The following is a 23,710-nucleotide window of genomic DNA, read 5'->3' on the forward strand; positions in this document are numbered from 1 at the left end:
TATAAAGAACTAGTAGTTAAAGCAGAGAGAAAGAAGGGGTGGGAGGCAACATAAGTGCAGGGGAGACAAAGGTACAAACAATTAGGTATAAAATAAGCTCTTATACAAGGGTATATTGTACAACATGCGGAAGACAGCCAATATTTTATAACTATAAATGGAGTATAACCCTTAAAAATTGTCACTTTATTATATACCTATAACTCATAAAATACTGTACAGCAATTATACTGCAATTTTAAAAAATCTCAAAGGCATTATAATGAGTAAAGAAAAAAAAAAAGACCTGTGAACAGAATTGAGAGAATTGCATTCAATCAAAAATTGTTACTTTAATAACCTATGCATTCATCAGTTTGGTCTTTAGCATCACAGATTAGACACATATACAATCTAATTTGTGTTTCTTGTGGCTATATTGACTTATACAGTATCTCTGGTTTTGGTATTTTTAAAGACTGTTTTCCCAGTTTATACAAACTCTAAGTTCAACTTTTCAAAAGGAAATCTGTGTTTTAATAAGTAACACTGTGTATCAGGAAATATCCTTAAACCAGCATTTAAGAAGTGCTTGCTTACATCCAGTTTTGGGAATTCCCTCTTGGTCCAGTGGTTAGGACTCCAGGATGTTACTGCCAAGGGTGTGAATTCAATTCCTGGTTGGGGAACTTACACCCCACAGGCCATGTGGCACGGCCAAAACTCAGAAAAATAAGAAACATCCAGAGTTTTAAAAAATCACTAGAGTGGGAGGTTTTAAAGATCTTATGTTCTACATGGAATCTCATTGACCTTAAGTAATTGACACCCTTTTGTAAACCTACAGGATGCCTGATACTGATTTCTTTTCCAATTCTTAAAATGCATTAGTTTCTCAGTCTTTGATAAATCTATCCAACTAATTATCAAGGATTTCCCCTTAAGTGCTATATACTTAGCATTCCCACAAGACCCACACAGCTTTTTCCAAAGTTAATCCTAAAAACTAATATATCCTTACATAAATACCTAAGCATTTAATCTCTAGAGACACCACTTGGGCTGCTATTCCAGCTAAAAACATTAATAAATTTTGATGTACCAATACTTTAGGGGAAATTAACAATCTGTCCCTATGAGAGAGTTCTGTTGATTATTTGGGATAAAAAAAAACCTCAACCAGTTTATTTACTTTTTACGTTTTACTACTATTCTTGGCAATTGTCATCTAAAAACCAAGCAACACCCTAAATGATCTGCCTTTCCCATGTTGTTTTGCATAGTCTTCTTCTTTCCCAGTCCCGTACAGCTTCACCTCCTCCCCACAAGACAACCATCTTCCTTTCTATGAATGAAAAACAAGATGCGGTTCCTTAGTATTTTGACTTGCTTATCTATTGTCTTTATACAACTAACTCCTACAGATAACATTAACCCAATAACTTGATTTTCATAAAGGACCTGAGGGGCTACCAGGTCTCAAACAGCCCTATAAACCAAATATTTAATGATGTTCTGCAGTTTTTAGATTAAATATACTTTGTTAGGCACTAATGTCTGAAAGTTTGGAATATCTGCATATATAAAACTAACTTTCTATTTCACTAGAATATGCATCTGAATTAAGCCATCTCTTGGTTCTGTTGTGTACACCACATACACAGATATATATAGATACATCTGTTCAATAAACCATGAGATGCTGAAGACAAACTAAAATTCTCACACTACGAATGTATAGCCACACAAGCACATGTGATTCCAATAAGCTGACAATGACAAGGTTCACTCAGGACTGCTTAATTTAGCATATCCACTAACAAACTTTGGTTTAGGATACCACCTAACGGCAGAAAAAAAATTTTCTTGAATCCTATTCTGCTTTGCTTCCTGAAGCTTGCTAAGTTTTATATTCTAGTTTACACTGATTTAGAAAATGTTTGCTCTTTATCAACGTATATAAACAGTTTGAAGTTTTCAACTTTCTTAAAAAGATCAAGCCCTTTCCATGCCTAACTTAGAATAATAAGCTGCTTTTTACAGTGGGAAAATGTGCCAAAGAAATACTCTAAAAGATTCTATTCTATCTTTAAATATTTAAATTTAGCCTAATTAAAATGCTCTCATTGAATCATTTTAATTAAGGGTTCTCAAATGCTTCTATACTCTATATCTTTCTAATAACAACCCCAAACAGTTTATCTTTCTGAAAACATGGTGCTTATTAGAAATAAGTAAGCTAACTACCTAATTAGTTGCTAAAATCAACTCCAAATGCATGAATAGTGATAAACACTTTTAAAACTATACACATTTAATTTTTTTCAAGAAGTGCCTACCTGAACCTAGTGTTTGTTTCATGATTCAACAAAGAGGCAAAATATCTGGGATAATATAGAGCAGATAACCAATGTCTTAAGAAAAGAAATTTATTATTTACACCACTGAAATAGTCCCCCATAAGAACAATATATACCATGTTTATTTGAAAGAATCAGATTCCTTTCAAATAGAAGAACTCTATAAAGCAATACTGTCAACACAAAACAGTGGTCACATTACATATCTGCAGGCACAAGCATTGCAAATAAATTTTTTTTCATCTTATGGCTAGGTATTTTCACTGAAACACAGTGTCTGCACTTCTACAAGACAGAGCTGGAACAGAACAAAAACTTTTTGTTCATGCTTTTCAGGGCTGAACCAGTGATACATCCCATTTGAAAATGTACTGCTTTTAGGACAATGGTTTGAGGCAGGAGTGCTTCTACTTGGCCACCACAAAGAAACACACTCTAGTTCTGGACTTCCATTCCTCAGTCTTACGTTTACTATTTGTCATACTATGACATATGTGTATCACAGCAGACGTTTTCCAGTTTTACTCAAAGAACACTGACACACATACAGACCCAAATGAAACAGGTCAGAATTTAGAAATGTAAGTAATGGAGTAAGAAGAGAAATTGTGTTTATGACAAAGGAATAAAAAAAAAATCTTGGTGATTTTAAGCAAACCAAATTAAGTTCCTTACTAAAAACATTTCTTTTTTTGGTTTTAAAGAGAAAAACAGTAGTTTCAAGATGGGTTTGGGCTTAGACAACACATTGAGACAAAAACACAAGACATACTTGTTTCCAAAGTCACAAAATAACATTGTTAAGTATACATTTCTGCCACTTCGTGTGTGTGGCGGGGGGGGGGGGGGGGGGGGGGGGCAGTACTCACTACTCTATGCTGGAGAAAATATTTTTTAAGAGTTACAGTATATTCATATGGGGGGAGCTTTTTTCTTTTTTGGCGTATTGCTATGATCTTCAAAAAATATAAAATTAAATTTACAAAAAAACTGGAAGACCAAGTATAAGCAGTTGGTATTTGCTGCAGTGTCCAGCACTATCATAAAGATCTTTAGCATAAAAGCGAGAAGTTGTTCCTGGATAATCAAGTATCTTCAATAACTGCCAGTACAGCTTGTAACTACTGTCCTTGCTTCTTTGAGAGATACCTGCAAGAAATCAAAATAAAGATGTCTAAGCTGTATTACACTGAATTCAAGTTAACAATCTAACACTCCTCCCCAAAGAAAGTTGCTTATTTTAATAACAAACCTTTTCAAGATAAGTAATAACTGTTAATAATCCCTAACATGCATTAGGAGAAGGCAATGGCAACCCACTCCAGCACTCTTGCCTGGAAAATCCCATGGACTGAGGAGCCTGGTAGGCTGCAGTCCATGGGGATGCAAAGAGTCGGGCACGACTGAGCGACTTCACTTTCATGCATTGGAGAAGGAAATGGCAACCTACTCCAGTATTCTTGCCTGGAGAATCCCAGGGACAGAGGAGCCTAGAGGGCTGCCGTCTATGGGGTCGCACAGAGTCAGACATGACTGAAGCAACTTAGCAGCAGCAGCAGCAGCAACATACATTAATTATGTGCCAAGTACTGTTCTAAACACATGCATTAATTTATTTAGTCCTCACAATATTCTATGAGGAGTTTTCAACGAGAATTTATTTCTATTTTACAGTCACAAGAGGTTAAGCAATTTGTCCAAGTTCATACAGCAAGAAAGTGGTGGAGTTCAGATTGAAAACAAGACTCTGGAGGCTGCACACTGTCACTACATACTGTCTTACTTCCAAATGTGAAACCAATGTATTAGCCAATATTATAAATTTCCCCCAAAACTCAAAGTCCATTTAATGATCTTCCTGCATAAAGGTAGTCAGCCAAAGCTGCTAAAGAACTCTGATCAAGAGTGTAAAGATGTTAATTCACTAAACAAACAAATTTTTCTTCATATTATTTTATAGGAGTGTGCAAACAAACTAAAATTTTTACATCTCTATTTCTCCCATTTATGAATTACTATACTCAGAGCTATGGGGGTGGAGAAAGAGTTCTTAAAATCAGGAGATCTAGATAAGTCTTGATGGTAAAACTTGCTCACAATGGTGTCTATTATTCCTATGCCTTAGTTATTACACCATTTATAGGAACTGGGGATAAAAATGACAGTCCTAATATTATGAGACTCTAGTAAGAAGCATATTACAAGTTTATGTAAGTATATAAGTATATCTAAGTAAATAAGTGTACGAGTGATCTGAAAAGCCAAAAGTGTAATTCAGCCAGAGTGTTATATTACATGAAGTTTCTTTTGTTGCTGTATTAGTGAAATCCAATCTTTAAAGATTTACTTTGAAAAGAATACTTGCAGTACATAATCCTGTCCACACCTCCAGAGGTTTATCCTACAAAATCTTGATGTTTACATGAAATCTATGTGTAGATTTGTATTTAAATTTGTGCTCAGAAAAAAAGACTAGAAGACAAGACATCAAGCTAGTATCTTTCATAATCACAACTGTTTGCCTAAAGGAATTAATTTTCTAATTTTTCTGCTACAGAGAGGTTACCTGTAATTTTTAACAAAAAACATTTTAGCATATTTTATTTTATCCTGACATTATTTTACAGTATGAGAACAGGGACTACATTCTCATATGATTCATAAAAGAGTGACCCACTAAATGTTACAAAATAATTAACAGGTAGCATTAAAAACATGCACTAGCCTTTGAGAGCCTCTCTACTAAAGAAGTACCGAAGGTCTTAAGAGATGTGTGTTTATGAACAAGTTAGAGGTTAAGACGAAAGGGAAAAACAGTTCCAGGGGAGATGTCACTAGATTACAAAACAGCTTTAGAATTTACCCATTTTAAATAAAAAATAAGAGTTATGTGTATACCACAGATACCAGATAATTTTTTCATTCATTAACGTACAGATGAAATAAATGATTAAACAAATGACACTTACCTTTCCCAGTATTTGTGATTCAGGTCCAAAAAATCATCTAGTTTTGCTATTTCCTTGAGGTATTGGGTTAATTTTAAAAGTTCTTTGTCTTTATCTCGATTTAGGTGTGCTTTCATAAAAGGTCTTATCTATTAGAAAACAGACATTATCCAATAATTCACATTGCAGTAAGAAAAATAGTACAAACTTGTACATTTAAGTTACAGTCAATGAAATTAATATCACCAAGGATGTCAATACTAAGAATTACTTTTATATTATCTCACTGACAGTCATGGTGTGTTTATAATAGAAGAGCCCTTCCACCTAATTTGTCTTCTATTAGCCTTTCAGTCTGAACTTGACAACACCAGCTATCTTACAGCACTTCAACCCTACATGGCTTCTCTACTTTGCAGAACTACTTAAGACTTTTCCCCCTTCTATCTAGTTGCTTCTTACTAATTAAATAATCTCATCCACGTCACTTCATTCATTAAAAAGGTACACAATACAAGCTTGATTTATAGAAGAGTGAGATAAACTTTTTTAAACCATAAATTTATTATTACAAATAATTTCAAAGACCAAAAACTGATAAAAAACTATCAGACAATAAAATGCAATATTACATATGCATTTAACCCCAGAAGTCCTCCACATAGTTGTTTTGTTATTTAAAAAAAAGAAAAGAGAAAACATTTAAATAAATTTAAAAAATCAACTTTGTATTATAATACTAGAGAATAAAACATCATTATCATATATTAGTATGGAAGAACAAACTAATGATGAAAAATAAATGTCTGATTATTTCACATCAGTATTTTTCTATTAAATTTTTATATAACTAAGATATTATGCATTGGTATAACCTGTTTTCACTCACATTTTATCATAAGTATTTTTCTTTATTATTAAAGTCTCTATTAAAATATTTTTAATTATATGAGTTTTTCCATAAAAAGTGGTCATGGTTTCTGAATTTTTAAGTTCAATATATTTTATTATGATAAAAAGTTCATTTCAAAAGCATCAAAGTCAGGATGATGGACAGGGTTGAAGACTATAATTAGTAAGGAATTTTATATCTTGACTTGAATGGTAGTTACACAAGTTCTCTGTAAAATAATGTTAAACTATACATTTTATGTACTTTTCTTTATGTTAAAGTTCTAATAGAGTTCTACTTTTTAAAACAACCTGCTCATCTATATACCACTCGATAGCATTTCATAAACCTTTAACTAATTTTAGATGAAATAATGTCTAGGATTTGCTGCAAAATATCAAAGAGAGGAAAACAGTTAAGGTATAGAGCAAACATTCATGAATTAACAAGTTGTTTAAATAGGATGATGCATACATGGGGGTTAATTTATACAATTCCAAGCAGTTCTATGTTTGAACTTTTCCATTATAAAAAAAAAAATTGTTTTTAATCAAACATACTCCTATAAGAAGTGAATAAATCATTTTAGTAAAATATTAATATATCCTTATCGTGACTGAGAGAAAATGCACACTGGTCAATTTTACATAGGGACATTTAAAAACATGACATTTGATCATTGTTACATATTGAGAACAATGAGCCCATGGGAGTGTTACCGTGTCAATCAAGAGTAGAGGTTTAACAAGAATTTTTATATACTGTGTCATGGGAAAAACACAATAGCAGCTTGAAACCAACAGAAGAAAATACTCCCATACATCCCAGGTTCTACTTGCATCAAAACAGCTTAGGGCCAAGGACCTCCACAGCTGTGAGTCAGCGGGTGGCTGACTGGCACCAGTAAGAGCTGTCAGAATCTGCACAGATGCAAGCTCTTGTAGGAGATCCTACTTCCAAACAGGCAGTGCTGCTTCACAGCAGCAGCAGTGACTGCTGGAGATCAAGAAGAGTCTCCGCAGGGGCTTGCGTAAGCTCTGCAGCTACGTATAAACAGGCATGATATCAGAATGTGGTGACATGAGTTTTTGCACAATCCTGGGCAATACTGTAATATTTTAAAGTATTTCCTCATGTAACTAAAGGTTGTAAAAGAAACATACTAACTTCTAAACTATTAACATACAATGTACCAAAGTGATTTCCAGTGTAAAAGCAGGAAAAGATTTAGACTGAAAGAGAAAGTACAGATTCAGTGCCTAATAAATAAGACTTTCAACCCAAGGCCCTGCTAAGCTACTTTTACTTTCTAAACAATTGAATTGGTCTTAAGCACTATTAACAAAACTAAAATAACCCAAAGATTCTAGATCTAAAAGTTAAACCAGTTAAGTGGAAAAAATTGACTTCAACTGTTTCAGTATAATCACTGTTCCATTCTCAAGAATAATCTAAGTGATCAACATATATTATCCCTACTGCTGCATAACCAAAAAAACATTTTTAGGAACTTAAGGATATTTAGATGATCTACATTCTCTTATATTTCCACTTCCTTATATAGATAATAAAAGTGAAGTTCAGAGTAACTACTGTTTATGCATGACCGAAACTCAACTTCCTTAAGTTCAGTACTATATTTATAACTGACAAAGCCTCCTATGTTATATTTCAAACCTTAAGATTAACAAACTTTTATTATAAGAAGTTAACTACTTCAAAAATAAGCAATCTTTAAAATCTCTGTGAAATCTTTGAGATTTCTACCAGAAGTATTATGAAACAGTGCTAACAAACACATAGTTTAAGAGTATTTCTCAATTTCAAAACCACTTCTATGTCAATGTGGGCAGAACATTAATTACTACTTTCTTAGAAGGAGTTTTCAAAAGGAGACATGAGAGAGATTACCTACAGAATGCTTAAAAATACCTCTCCTGAATTAGAATTTTTGGAGGTGGAAACTAATATATTTTTAGGAACTCCTTCAGTGATTCTACTGAGTACTCTGGTTAAAAAAAAAAAAAAAATCTTGCTCTAAAGTACTAGAAATTTGTATCATCATCTTGCTGTATCCAGAGATGAGGAGGGCCCAAATGTTGGCTGGGAAAATGTTTCTTCTAAAAACACACATGAAAGTAATATTTTTTTTTTTAATTTAAGCTCTTCTCAAAAGTCATTCCCTGTCTTACTTACATGCAGAATCTAAGAAAAAACAAAAACAAAACACACACACAAAACCAAGCTCATACCTAACAGAGAACAGAAAGAACAGATTGGTGGTTGCCAGAAATGGGTAGGTGGGAGAAACGAAGAAAGTCAAAAGGTACAAACCTCTAGGTATAAAATAAGTCATGGGGATATAAGGTAGAGCATAATAACTATAGTTAGTAATACCGTATTGCATACTTGAAAGCTGCTAAGAGAGTAGATCTTAATGTTCTCATCACAAGAAAAAAAATAACTCTGTATGGTGACAGAAGTGTGGTGATCATTTCACAATTTATACAAATATCAAATCATAAATTATATTGTACACCTGAAACTAATATTATACCTCAACCAAAAAAAAATTTTAATCATTCCCTGAATACCATGATTTTACCTCCTTTCCAGTACAGATACCATTGGTTTCATACAAGATTCAGCTTAGACCAACTGAATCTTTGCTCAAGACTGAAGAATGTACTTTTGTGTCTTACACCTGGTAAACCACACAGGGGAAAAGCACTTCTCCTAAAGCCTCAAACAGAAATCATTTTTTTTAAAGGGGAACATAACCACCAATCTATCCCTAGTACTTCTCTTCCAAGTCAAGAGTTTTTATATTTGTGACAATTCACTGCCTACATTAATAAAAATTCCCTCAACTATCCTTCTTGTACACCGAAGACCACATCAATAGTCTGCAAGGATAGCTTCAAAATGATTCTGCTTCAAGTTTTTCTCTTGTCTTTTAAAGTCATCAAGAATTCAGCTTGTGGAAAAGTTGAGGACTGAGATTAAAAATATCTTAGTGTCAGGATTTACACTTCAAATGGAGATTTCATTTGCATTAGTACCATAATATCAAGCTCTCTTTTCCATTTTCATATTGTACTGACACATTGGCAGTCACAGGTACCGAAAACTTTAAGTTTCAATTTCTCTCTCACCAATTTTACACTGCTCACACGGTAAAGAAACTGCCTGCAATGAGGGAGACCTGGTTCGATCCCTGGGTTGGAAAGATCCCCTGGAGGAGGGCATGGCAACCCACTCCAGTATTCTTGTCTGGACAATCATCATGGACAGAGGAGCCTGGCAGGTTACAGTCCATGGGATCACATAGAGTAAGACATGACTTAAAGACTTAACAATAACAACAATCCTTAATCCAACAATGTCTGATGCTTTCACTTTTGATGCTGAAAGTCAATGTCAGTAAGCTCATGTTGTTCCTCAGAGCTTAGTGAAAATAAAACATCTACATGAGTTGGTTAACTAAGGAGATACCATGCGAAAGAGAAAATGTTCAATTTTATACGAATTTTTCTAAACATGTAAGTTTTTCTTGCCAACACATTACCTGAAAAAATTTATGAAATTCAATAGTGCTAAAGTTCTACTACATATACCAGCATATATGAGAATAGCAAGTAAATTATGTCTTACCTTTAGTCCATTCTGTGGGTTCATTAGAAAATTTCTTCCTATGTCATCAAACATGATGGTGTTTTTCTTGCTGTAAAACTCCGAAAACTTTCCCCATATAACACCAAGAGGCTTTACCTTAGAATAAAAACTTAGATTTAACTTAAATTTCATTAATAGTTCATCCTTTCTTAGAAGCAAAAATACTGCAAAATGCCTACAGAACTATGCCAGTGTTCCTTTACCACAAGACAGTGATGGCTCTGTGAACAGACCAGAACTGAGAGGCAACACACTTTAAGAGACAATGTATCTCCCAATGTTAACTTCTGAAAGGTCTGCTCATGTCTAATGGAACTAAGCCCATTATAACACTTTCAATAATTTTAACACAAAGATTTGGGATCAAAATAAGAGTATTTAATTTAAAAAGTAAGAATCTAGTAATTATTTAGAGTCTGCTGAGCAGTCTTATGTCCCCAGAACCTGAGGTTTCACTTGGGTTCTGTTTTCAAAACTAGCAAACCTTAACAACAATGTTTCTGGCTCTTTTACTACAATATTTAAATATTTTGTAAAGCAAAAATTGACTTTCTCTTTAGTTCAGTAGTACACGTGCACAATTTCTAGAGCATTTGACTGCTTAACTTCAAAAATACCATAATTTGTAAATTCTTTCTTGTATTTCTGAATTCTTAAAATGAGCCTTCAAAAAGATAATTCCTCAGATATTCATATCTGTTGATACTTGCATAAATTCTCTGTAAAACCACATGAGAAGTAACAGTGATTGCCTATACGAAGGACAGTTAAGTGGCTGGAAGGTTCAGGACGGAGGAAGACTTTTCACTACATACTTTATTTGTGAATCACGTGAACTTTTTTTATACATTCAAAAATTTTTTTAATACACTAACTTTTAGAAGTTAAAAGTTTTTTCTTTTAGAAGAAATTTGCTGAATGCAGGAGTCTGATTTGTGATACGAGATTACATGCTATTAACTATATGAAATTAAATGGTAGTAATAAATGGTGATAAGAGTTGTCATTTTAAAATGTTTTCTTTTTTTCCTTCTATAGTTTATTTTAATATGGAGAAAGTCTCTTTTCCTATCTTAGCGTTCTTGCTACTACAAAAAATGTTATTGAAATATTTTAATGTCACTATAATTTTATTTGCTGTATGTGTTTGCACTATCTGTTTACTACTGAAACAAACCCCCCAAATACTTGAAGACAAATATATTGGAACTGAAACAACAAACCAGATTTTTGGTTTTCCTAGCCAACATAAAGTCTCAAGAGATAAGACAAGAGCTCTATGACAGCCAGGGTTAGCAATCCTACATCCTCCTAAATAGAGCTGTCATTTTGTAATTAGGTCAAGCACTATATGTTCCCCAAAACATGCACTACTTTGTTCTCAATTAGAGAAGTAACATTGCTGACTGTAGGGAAAAAAATTGTGAAAACACAAAAAAGGACAAAGGAAAAATTTTAAATATCTATAATCCAGTTAGTACCAAAGATTACAACTAGATATTCCGGTATATTTACCTCCAGTCTTTCTGATAAACAGCGGCAGCCTCAAAGAGTTCACAGATCTTTTGTTAAGCTAAGGGAAACCCTGAACCAAACAAAGGTTAAAAAACTATTTTCTAACAGTTTGCAAATACTGCTAAAATACTTCTTTCACTTTAATAATGTATCATGAAAAAATTTTAAAGCACTAAATACTACATCAAATAGTTAGCCGCATTCCATTAAAGGGGTGAACAAAAATTTATACAATCAACTGTCTACCATGGTGGGGATTTGTTTATTGAGGATTTCTTTTTATTCCTTTTTCATTATTAGAAACATTCCTATGTTTAACATTTGCCACACTTCTTTTCCCCGTTTAGATTTAGTAAATGTACCACTTCAGCAGATAATAAATTACATTTTCTCCTGATGTAGATTTAATTTCCTTTACTGAAAAATCCCCATGCACATAATTTGACTTATGATGGACAATTTTAATACTGTCTCTTCTAAATTTTCCTAGTTTGCTAAGTTCTCCCCAATTCCTATTAGTCTGTGTGTTTCCAAAAGGCATGGAACCAGGTGTTCTCATCTCTTTATTCCCAACAGTGCCCATTGCAGGGCTTTGCAGATACTAGAAGTTCATAGTATGACTAGTTACTTCATGAGTAAACAAAGTGAAGAAACTTAATCTTTTTAAGCACAAATCTTTTTTGACGGTTCTTCTTATTTTCTTTAGGCCTTCACATACGTCACCCCAAAGACATGCATCATGATGTATCTGCTTTTATTTATCAGTTTCATATAGGCCAAGACAAGTATGTTCTGGTCTGTTTCTACTATCTTCCCTGAAGATATCCAGTATTTTTTCTCATCTACTCTGTCTCCTCTACACTGTTGGAGAAGGCAATGGCAAGCCACTCCAGTACTCTTGACTAGAAAATCTCATGGACGGAGGAGCCTGGTAGGCTGCAGTCCACGGGGTCGCTACAAGTTGGACACGACTTCACTTTCACGCATTGGAGAAGGAAATGGCAACCCACTCCAGTGGAGAATCCCAGGGATGGCGGAACCTGGTGGGCTGCCGCCTATGGGGTCCCACAGAGTCGGACACGACTGAAGCGACTTAGCAGCAGCAGTAGCAGCAGCATTCTGTCTTTAGCAACACTGTGCTGCTATCATCATAGGACAATTAACCATGACTTTTCCTGACAGCCCTTCCTTAAGCTTCTTAATTTTGTCACTAAAATTCAAATCTATTAACTTGAAATACAGCTTCCTCCGTCAAAACTCAACTGATACTTTATTATCCAGTCGGATTTCTAAACTCTTTGTGTAGTTTATTCCATCAATACAAATGCAAATAATATATCAGAAAACAAGCAAGTCTTTAAATAAAAGAAAAATGACTTCTTACATCTATTAATCCTCTCCTCGGAGTATGCACTGTTATCATAGCAGCACTGTCCAACATGAAGGTAATCTTGTAATTTGCATTTGTACTCACTCCCAGCTCCTATAAATATAAATGTTCACATGGTTAAAATATAATAATGTAGACAATCCCAGGCTTTATGAATAGCCCAGCATAATTTCCCATTATACCATCTTTCTATCCCCCTGGCTACCACATCTTGATCAACAACTGGCAAGCATTTTAGTTTCACTAAGCAGATTGAGTAAATGGTAGTCCAAAGAACTCTAGTCTATTTAGCTTCCAAATGAGGGGCCCTTTTCAATATACTACCAGAAACAGGTTACTTCCTAATTCACTATTTTAGAAGAGCATCACTCCTTTAAGCATCACATATCAGACAAAAGAAGGAAAATAAAGTGTTAGCATAAAATGAGGGAAAGAGGAACAGGAGCTTTGCTGTACTTTATCTTGAAAAAGACATAGGTAGGTAATCAAAGCAAATCACCACTAAGCAGACTTGAAAAACACCTCTAACTCCTGATATTGGCATTTGTTTTGATACTAAATGTCCTCCAATCACAATGAAATTAATTCAGAATTTTCTAAAAAGACAAATGCAGTTTCAAAATGTTCTTAAATGGATTGTTTTCTAACACTTACTTTCATTTTAGCTTCAATCCACTTCATATTTGTTGCAGCTAAAACATGAGGAATGATAACACAATATATATGAAAAGTTTGAACTTAATTTAAAAAAATCTTTCTTCTGTATAAATTAGTTTCTAAGCAATACTAAAAGTTCAAATATACCACAAATAATCCCTAGCATAATTTATGGTTAATTTTCTTTTAATTATTTATAAAAACAAACTTATTTTACTGTGTCTTCAAGACAACAATTTTTAACTTTTCTCTAAAAGATACCAGTCACCAATGCTCAAAGGAACTCTGAACCTAGGAAATTCATAAATCAAGCCCTAATCACCCTTTTAAAAACAGCCCTGCTACTATTCTCCATCAGTTCTAAACTTGAATTTAGGGTGCCTGGATCTCCATTTTTTTCTATGTTCCCCCTGCCAGGTAACACACAGGTGGCGGGGACGGGGGTTGTGTGGGCGGGGGCGTGTGTATGTATGTATGTCAATATAAGCAGATGAATATGTATGTACGTCAATATAAGCTAATGAAAATTACAATTTTTCCAGGTCTGGCAAACTTAGTGATCACTGAGTCGAGCAGCTTTTAACAAGTCTAAGACAACTAAATTCATAAACTGCATCTATGTTATGTACCTGCTCACTGTCAGTTACCAACCTCTTTGAGATCACTGACATTAAAATTCAACCTTCAGCTTCATGTGCATTACTCATCTCAAGTTACTGGACTTAAACTACATAGGTATTACAAAGTAAAATATTTCAAAAGGGAAAAAGGAGTTCAATTATTTAAAGTGTGTATACACATGCATGTATGTTATTTTTTAAGGGCAATTGAGGTACCTAAGTTCTTGGAATAAAAATCTTTAGCACACATAAAATAACCAAAATCACCTTACACGCAAAATTGGTCAGCTGAACTAAAATTTTAGAGAATGATGTGTCTACAATGACAACAAATCATGTGATAGGGAAAAATAACTTTTTAATTCAGTATATATTTTGAATCTGTAATTCCCAGATGAAAAACAGATTCTCAGCTAATAAAAAGGATTTCTTAACTATTAAGCAATTATTACATGTCAGACACATTACTAGTTGCTATATCAATATTTTATTCTTATAACTATCCTGAAATATAGGTTTCCTTATCTTCATTTCTCAGATGAAGAAGCTAAGGCTCAGAGTGATTAACTGACCTGCCCAGTATCAGGAAGGTCAGAGCCAGAATTAAAACCTTAGTCTACTTAGCTATAAAATGAGATGCCCTTTTCAATGTACTACTATGAAATTTATAAAAATAACCTATTTTAAATATATGATTGTAAAAAATTCTCAAAATCCATAAGTCTACTCTAATAACAGTTAGAGGATAAACGTTTTTCTCAAATGTCATCTCAGAAGTCAGAATTGCTGAACACAAAACTGTTTTTTAGGAAGCTTTCTCCTCTGTATCTTAAAAATCAGAAAATTATATGTTTAAGTATATATTTAGTTATAACAGATATGCACTCATGTTAGTACTAAACTATTGAAATACTCTGATTAATAAGAGAAAATACAAAGGAAATTTACAGACTGCAGAAGTATGTAGCCTCTATAATCAGTAACCTAATACAGTTAAATGTACCATCTTTAGCTGATGGCAGTTTATTAATTCACAATTAGGATAGCTCTTTTCTGCTTATGACATTGCCAAGAGAAAACTTAAAATGTTTATGGGAAGGTAAGATGTAAATCAATACACCACTCCCCTTTCCTTTTCAGAAAATCATGCCACAAAAAAAATAATGTCACCTCAACTGAACAGTGTGCTCGGTAATGCAGTAAATTTACTTTTCTGGAGCAAACTCACTCTTGTCATAGACCTACAAGTTCCTGGGATGGCAGACCACAACTTGAGTCACACTGCTTTAACCCACTTATTAATTTTCCCTAAGTAAATTCACATTGCCTTTATTTCTGAACTATATCACTGTAAATTTTTTTTAATACATATGTTTCTCTAATGTTCTGAGACTAGAATAATGAAGAAAGGAGAAAGCAACAGTATACTAAAACATCAAAGATTCTATAGGAAATATCAGAAAGAAAAGATCCTTATCAAAGTGGGGTCTTGTAAAAACAGGCCATTTTATTTCATACTATAAACTACTCTCATCCTATATTTAAGTATTTCAGTGGTATTGGCAAATACATGTATACGTTCACACTGTGATGAAAGTATCAAACATGCTTCATCAGAAATTTGCAAAATAAAATTTAAGTCACATTTTATAAAGCAAAGTAATATAAGCAATAACCTTATTTTCATGAAAATCTAAACAAGAAATACAGCTTACACCAAATAACAATGTCATAATCCTCATATGCAGATGTTAGGAATTCATGAAGATATGGCCGCATTAATTCTACCCCAGTCTCTGCACAAGACCTATGGTCTAAAAGAAAATCAGTTAGAAATGATGATTAGTTTATTATCATGGACAAGTATCTAACATCAATTAAACTTCTGAAATATAACAGAAACACTCAAAATACTAACTACTTCGGACTAACTTCTATCAGCTGACAGAGGGACATCTTCAAAGCACACGATTCACTATTCTTGCTCCAACTTTAACTGATCAATTCTGTTCAATTTGCAAAGAGTCAATACCCAGAATTCAGGCTTATATAATAAACAGTACATTTTCTTCTAATCTCTAAAACATAGATCTTATTTTAGGATATGAAAAACAAACTAGGGCCAGATATACTCACTTTTTAGCCATTCACCTTCCAAATATAATCATATTTCACCAAAATGACAGATTCAATTAATTTAATAATCAAATTTTAAAATAAATGTACACTAACTTATGACATGTACTTAAAGGTTAGGATTAGAGGTAAATATGATCATTTTAATGTCAGGAGTTAACTAATTATTTCTGGCAATATTAAAGGATGAAATGAATATCTTTTTTTGTTGACATGAAGTATCAAATGTCAAATTCTTAAATTCAAGAATCTGTTTTGAACATAACAGAAAACCAGAAATAAACTATCAAAAATGATTTTTAAATAATCCTCATAAAATGTTAATAAATAGCTAACGGCTTTATTAAAGTATCACGTATTCACAAACTAGAAAATCACCAGACCAAAAAATACATATATTTAACTCACAATGAATACAAAATGATTGAAATGTTGAATATATCATTAAGTAAACATGAAAAGGATATACATATAAATATCCAGGAAATTAACACATAAAAAAAGATCTCTAGATCTTGGGATTACATATGACTTCTTTTTTTTGCTTACAATAAATGATTTACTTTTAAAATAAAAAGAAATGCTTTCAAGTAATTCGTAGTGCAAGGAAAACACAAAAGGGGAAAATGCTGTTACGGGTAACAGACGATGAAGCACCGTTTCAGCTGACTTACCAAATAATGTATAATCAACATCTAGTACCAAAAGTTTTTTCCCTTCCCTGGGAGGATTCAAAATTTCCACTTTGTACTCTTTTACTCTGCGGGAAATTTTCAGTAGGTTTTCCTCCCTAATGAAAAATAAAATCAGACGAAAAGATTCACTTTTTCTTGTATTACAACCAATTCCCTTTGATGATGAAAAGCACTCACCTATTTTCTACTTCAACTACTTCATCTTCAATATCAAAGTCGTTAACAACATCATCATTGTCAGGAGGTGGACCTAAGACATCTTCCTATTAAGACGAAAAACAGTATTGCTTTACCATATTATCTTTAACATAACAAATATATGCATAGCATAAAAAATTAAGAGATACAAATTGAGTCCAAAAGTCTTGCAAGCACACGCTATGGGAAAACGTCCACATTTTACGTATGTTCACTGGGCAGATTTACCACGTTAAATTTGACCATTATCACTACTACTATACTAAAAGCTACCTGTGTACACGGACAAGTTCCCCAGTGTTTGCTTTCTGCTGAGTTAATACCACATTCACTGTGCAGTTTTTACTTTCTATTGACTATTAAACTGACAATTTTACCACAATTAAAACTATGATGTAACAGTGTGATATAAATCATAATATCTTCAGCCTCGGTGGCTCAGTGGTAAAGAATCCACCTGTAATGAAGGAAACGTGGGTTTGATCCCTGGGTCGGGAAGATCCCCTGGAGGAGGAACTGGCAACCCACTCCGGTATTCTTGCCAGAAAAATCCCATGGACAGAGGAGTCTGGAGGGTCGCAAAAAGTCGGACATGACTGAGCGACTAAGCACGCACGCATCTTCAATGGGACAAATGTAACAAAAGTAAACATTTACCAAGCTCTCCTCACGAGTTCCCATCATCATGATTTTAGTATTTGGTTTCAGTTTGAGAGCTCCAAGCTTAACATCATTTTCTGCAGGTTTGCCTACAATACAAGCAAATGACTGTTTTCTCACTAAAGTTCAGGTGCTGGTTTCACTATCCCATTATACAAAACCCTAACATTAAAAGATTCCACAGCAGGTTCTTTTCCCTTAAATTAATAAACGATTACTGCTGAATTAGCAGTTTCTAACACACTATGAAGAGCAATTAATACAAGGTTGGGTTTTTTCCCCCAACTCCGTCTTAGAGGAACATCTTTAATTCAACTAACTAAATAAACTCATGTTTTATTCTTATTCTGTTGTTCAAGATGAAAGTAACTGTTTTCCGGAAAGTCCTGAAAATTGACTGCCTGGGATAACTGTAGATTTACTGCTACTCAGAACTGACTCTTCAATGATAAAACAAACAAAAACACCTTAAAAGTGCCTTTTAACTGAATATGAACATTGCTGATAATTTCTAAATCATTATTACTTTCAAAAGAGAAAAGGTTATTTGGAGAGAGTAAAAGGCCCAAGCTGTAATGAAAAGACTGTACTAGAAGACAGATATTACAAATTACACTCTTTACCTGGGACTTCCATGTCCAAGGTTTAACAAGCAAACATCAACCGTCAGAGGAAATCAACAGTAATCTTAATAGTGGTGTTATTTCCAAGTATCCTTAAATACTCTTATTGTATCACTAAAATAGTTTAAGGGATATCCCTATCAAAGAAACCTCCAGGGGTAAAGACTTATTAAGGTGAACTGGTAATAGCTAATGTAAAGATTTATAAATATATCAATGCAATAAATTTGAAGAAGGAAGAAAATTACCTTTAACTTTGAGCCCAAGTAACTTCTGGCGTTCTGGTAGCACTCCTGTAAGGGTCTTCAGAAACTGTTTGAGATCCAGCACAGTATCATCTTCCGAAAGTGTGGTCACTGAATATTCCTGTCCACCCCATTTTACAATGATAGGAAGAGCCATCTTTGAAACATATGATAAGGCAGTTTTCCTTCTGAAAAAGATACCTAGAAAGAAAACCATATACATGTTGAAACAGACGTATCAAAGATATCATGGTCATACAGCAGAAACTAACACAACGTTGCAAAGCAACTATATTCAACAAAAATTTTTAAAAAGATGTATCAAAGCTCTAAGTCTTATAAACTGCATCCTTTGAGTCCTATTTTACAACTTGATGGTACAGAAACAGGATTTTCTACTTATAGAAATGTTATCAGAACACCAAAAGTTATTAGGAGTCAAAGTTAAAATTCCTCCATGCTCCCAACTTTTAGCTTAGTTACAACCCTCTAATATTCTATCAGATTATTCCTGTTTGGAAAGCTGCAATCATGAACTACATATCAGGTTTGTGCTACAGGCAAATTCCTCCATGATGGACCATCCATGTTCATTTACCATTTGCAAGGTAGGACAGTGAGTTGTTAAGAGCACAAACTGTTGAGTCAGATTACCTGAGTTTGGAGTTCAGGAATCCCACTTATTAGCTATTTAACCTTAGAAAGTTAATTGACTCTTAGTGCCTAGGTTTCCTCATCAGTAAAATAGGGATGATAATACTACCTACTTCTCAAGGTTCATGAGGAGTAAGTTAATTTTTGTAAGTCACATACTACCTGGCACATAGGTAGCACTATGCAAGTAAGTATTGGTTAAATAGTTTCAAAAATTAGAACTGCAGTGTTTTAGGCACAGCATTAAACAAATGGTAAATGGCCATTATTTATTTCAGATTTAATAAACAGGGCTTCCCTAATAGCTCATTTGGTAAAGAATCTGCCTGCAATGCAGGAGATCCCAGTTCAATTCCTGGGTCAGGAAGATCCACTAGAGAAGGCATAGGCTAGCCACTCCAGTATTCTTGGGCTTCCCTTGTGGCTCAGCTGGTAAAGAAACCGCCTGCAATGCGGAAGACCTGGATTCGATCCCTGGGTTGGGAAGATCCCCTGGAGAAAGGAAAGACTACCCACTCCAGTATTCTGGCCTAGAGAATTCCATAGATTGTATAGTCAGACACAACTGAGCGATTTTCACTTTCACTTTTTCACAGGGGATGAGATGGTTGGATGGCATCACTGACTCGATGCATATGAGTTTGAGCAAGCTCCGGGAGTTGGTGATGGACAGGGAAGCCTTGCGTGCTGCAGTTCATGGGGGTCACAGAGTCGGATACAACTGAGTGATTGAACTGAACTGAATACACAGAACAGTTTTTACACAATCTCATTTAACAAGGTTGTTTGGTAAGAACTGTCTCTCTTTCACTGTGAAGGAAACAGAGAGTTTAGAAGTGAAGTGAAAGTCGCTCAGTTGTGTCCGACTCTTTGTGACCCCATGGACTATACAGTCCATGGAATTCTCTAGGAGTTCAGAGAGGTTATGTAATTGGCTCATGCACAAACAGCTGATAAATGAACAGGTCTTCTGACTAAATCTCAAGTTTCTTCCCCTTGTGTCTCTCTTGAATTGAACTTAAGGTACCAAAGATCAGTAAATACAAAACCCACAGGCACAGATAAAGTACACAAAGATTATACAGCAGCTGCCACTCATCAATGATAGCAGGTAGGTCTTCCCCGCCATAAAGCTTTCTACCAGTTTTCATGTTTGTTCCCCCAGCAGGTCAGAGAACTAGATCTTTTTCATCTCAAAGTAGTGGTATTTCCAAATGCTGTCATAATATATTATGACTGCACTCTTCAAGTATTACAACCAACAAGAAAGAAGGCAAATTCTGAATCTTAACATGCAAATGTAATTTGGAAACTCAAGATGTCTTCAGCATGCCCATTGAAAAGAGCACCATAAATTCACTTACATTCATTCTATGTTTATAACCTGCTCTACAAGAAGGTATGCTACTTTAGAGCAATGTATTCTATTTGGCAAGAACGTGCTCTAACAAATGCTATACTCCTCAAAAAAAAAGCCAAATAGGCCTTTTGTGTCAAACTGAAATACCATTTAAATATTATTTTTCTGTGAGAAGTGGAAATAAAAATGAAAACTTACAAGAGCTAGGAATGCAAACAGTGCTAATACAGCACGTTGTATTGGGCAGAACAAAACATTTGAAGCGAGATCACCTCAACTCTAGGTGGGTGCAGACAAATCATTGTGCCTCTAGATGAGTGTTCTCAAAGTGTGGTCCCCAGACCATTCAACAGCACTGACCCCACTTGGTAACTTGTTAGAAATGTAACTGGGCCTGGAAAGAAGAGACCTAGCACTTCGTGTTTTAACAATCCCTGTTGCCACCTCCCCCCCCATCTTTGAGGCATCTTAAAGTTAGAGAGGCTCTTCAATTTTCTCAGCCTTAAAATAGAAAATGTGCCAGATGGCATGGGCTCTGTGTGCTTAGTAAAGCAGTATACAAATGCTACATATCACCTATGCCACAAGTGGATTTCCAAACTGACAACTGCTCTAAAGGACTAGGCACAATAAAACAAATACCATAAAAAAGTTTAATGCAAAAGCCCTTAAAACTGTTTTTCAAAGTTATACTGAACTTTACTCCTTGAATATTTAGATTATTCACAAGAATGGAGCAATGCAATGCAAATGCACGAGTCATTTTCTGTTTTCACATTTGGCCTTTCCCTACACAATTCTAATGTTTTGTGTCATTCCAGATCTTACCAGATTTATAAAGCGAAAAACGATTTTGGGGGTAGGTATGGCGATCCAACCAAAATAAGTTAGCAAGGAACATACCTTTATGGTGGTGAAACTACGGTCAAGAACGGCTGTCTGGATGAATTCTTCCAACCTAACATACAGTGGTGACTTGTCTAGTCAAGGTAGTAATGTTTACCATGACAATAGCGTTAAGCCCTGCAATAACAGCTGTGACAGCACTTATAAGCAATACAAATGGTGGTGAAAATAGAAAAATTATAATATGCTCGACAATTTTATTGAATAATCTCATTTAATCTTCACAATCCTAAAGTGACAACTACTGTCTTCACTATACAGGCTAGAAATTTGAAAAAGAAAAACAAGCTGCTCCAGACCACACAACTAAAAAGTAGCAAAGGCGGTCAATTTGAAAGGACCTTCAGCCTAAGTTAACACCTTAGGAATTGAGGGGAATTAACTTTTCAACCTGCCTACTATTGAAGAACTGCCAACTCGTTCTCTGGACAGCACGGCTGCAGCAACTGCGAGCGAGTGCAGAGAAGCAGCAGCTAGGGGACAGCACAGAAGACAGGCAGAGACCCCCAAAACCCAGAAGGGCTGAGATACGTTCAACAGGGAGGGGGAAGAAATGGACAAACCCCAGACGAGAGAGGAATGAGACGGGAGGACGCAAAAACCCACAGAGGGGCGGAAAGCCCTCCACCCAGGCGAGGAGGCTGGATGCGAGGGTGGCGGCCCCTGTGATGAGCGGGCCGAGGCCGAAGGCCTGGGCCGCGCACGGACCAGGGTAGCCGCGGGCGGGACGCCTTAATGCAGCCCCAGCCGGCCTGCCAGGCCACAGTGAAGGTCGCGCACCGAGGACAGCAAAGCTGCGGTCCTCCAGCCCAACGGTGTTTCCGCGGGTAGTGGGCAGGGATGCCCAGCGTCCCCTCACCTGGAGCACAGCTGAACCGACAACAGCGGATGCAGGAACCGACCGCAGAGGAACCCACGGCGACCGGAAGTGAGAGACGGGGACCGGAACCGGCTAACGAACCGGAAGTTAGAGTTTGAAACGGAAGCGCGCCAGAGACGGGACAATCTCTTCCTTTGTTTCTCTTCGTGTGGTCATACTACGTAGTCGCCGCCAAGAACTGCCTCACCGCGACGAGGGAAGCAGGCCTTTCGGAGACTGTGACCGGTGTACACACACCTGCGACGCCTAGCTGGCTGTGGGCGCGCGCCAGTTCTGCGCATGCGTCCCGCTGGCGGGCTCTTGGGCGGGAGCCGCGGGAGTATGACGTCTGTGGTATTATTTCGACAAAGTCGAAGCTGGTTCGGAGGCAGTGCACTGAGGCTTACTCAGGTGAACGGAGATCCTCGTGGGAGACGGGCCTAGGACTCGTGTGGCTTTGTCATGTTCCGAATGAGGCCTAAAAGGTGATGTTTGAGGACTGAGGACTTGAGAACTCGACCTGTCACCAGGGGCCACTAACACTAGTAATTTCAGGAGTTAAGAATTCTACCCGTTTTACCCAATCTCAGAACAGGATCGTCAAGAAAGGGGCAAGCCCAAGTCTCAGAGAATCATGCAAGCTGATCTCGTTATAAGAGCTGCCATCGAGATTACTGTAGTCTTGTATTGAATTATGTCTACCTGCCCATTGCCACCTCCATTACCACTTCCCTCATAATGCTAAGAAAGCCAATTACAAACCCTAACAAAAGAATTACAGACTTTAATGAAAATATGGAGCACCCGCTATCTGGTACAGCGAATTCCCAACGTGCATCCCTTTATGTTAAGCAGGAAAATAATAATAAGTGCCCACTAGATTGTTGTCCGGAGAAGGCAATGGCACCCCACTCCAGTACTCTTGCCTGGAAAATCCCATGGATGGAGGAGCCTGGTGGGCTACAGTCCATGGGGTCGCTGAGAGTCGGACACGACTGAGCGACTTCACTTTCACTTTTCACTCTTATGCATTGGAGAAGGAAATGGAAACCCACTCCAGTGTTCTTGCCTTGAGAATCCCAGGGACAGGGGAGCCTGGTGGGCTGCCGTCTATGGGGTCGCACAGAGTCGGAAAAGACTGAAGCGACTTGGCAGCAGCAGCAGATTGTTGTCTGTGGCGGCAAATGTATTAGGCTTTGAAAAGCAAGGGAAAAGGTGAAAATAATATTGGCCTCTACGTATGCACTAGTCGGGGCTTCCCTTGTGGCTCAGCTGATAAAAGAATCTGCCCGCAATGCGGGAGACCTGGGTTGGGAAGATTGCCCTGGAGAAGGAAAA

General features: G+C 35.9%; 1 protein-coding gene across 1 annotated transcript; it reads right to left on the reverse strand.

Annotated features, from left to right (window-relative positions):
- Nucleotides 1-2,390: 2,390 nt before the first annotated feature.
- On the reverse strand, nt 2,391-23,330 carry UBLCP1 (ubiquitin like domain containing CTD phosphatase 1). Its single transcript, XM_027545794.1, has 11 exons — nt 22,373-23,330; nt 18,597-18,794; nt 17,723-17,814; nt 17,045-17,130; nt 16,847-16,962; nt 15,752-15,850; nt 13,414-13,451; nt 12,754-12,852; nt 9,834-9,950; nt 5,309-5,436; nt 2,391-3,488 (listed from the first exon to the last, which is right to left on the reverse strand). The coding sequence occupies exons 2-11, from the start codon at nt 18,748-18,750 to the stop codon at nt 3,461-3,463; spliced, it is 957 nt and encodes a 318-aa protein (XP_027401595.1). The 5' UTR covers nt 18,751-18,794; nt 22,373-23,330; the 3' UTR covers nt 2,391-3,460.
- Nucleotides 23,331-23,710: the final 380 nt, after the last annotated feature.

The sequence above is a fragment of the Bos indicus x Bos taurus genome, chromosome 7 (assembly GCF_003369695.1).
Source record: "Bos indicus x Bos taurus breed Angus x Brahman F1 hybrid chromosome 7, Bos_hybrid_MaternalHap_v2.0, whole genome shotgun sequence".
Lineage (NCBI taxonomy): Eukaryota > Metazoa > Chordata > Mammalia > Artiodactyla > Bovidae > Bos > Bos indicus x Bos taurus.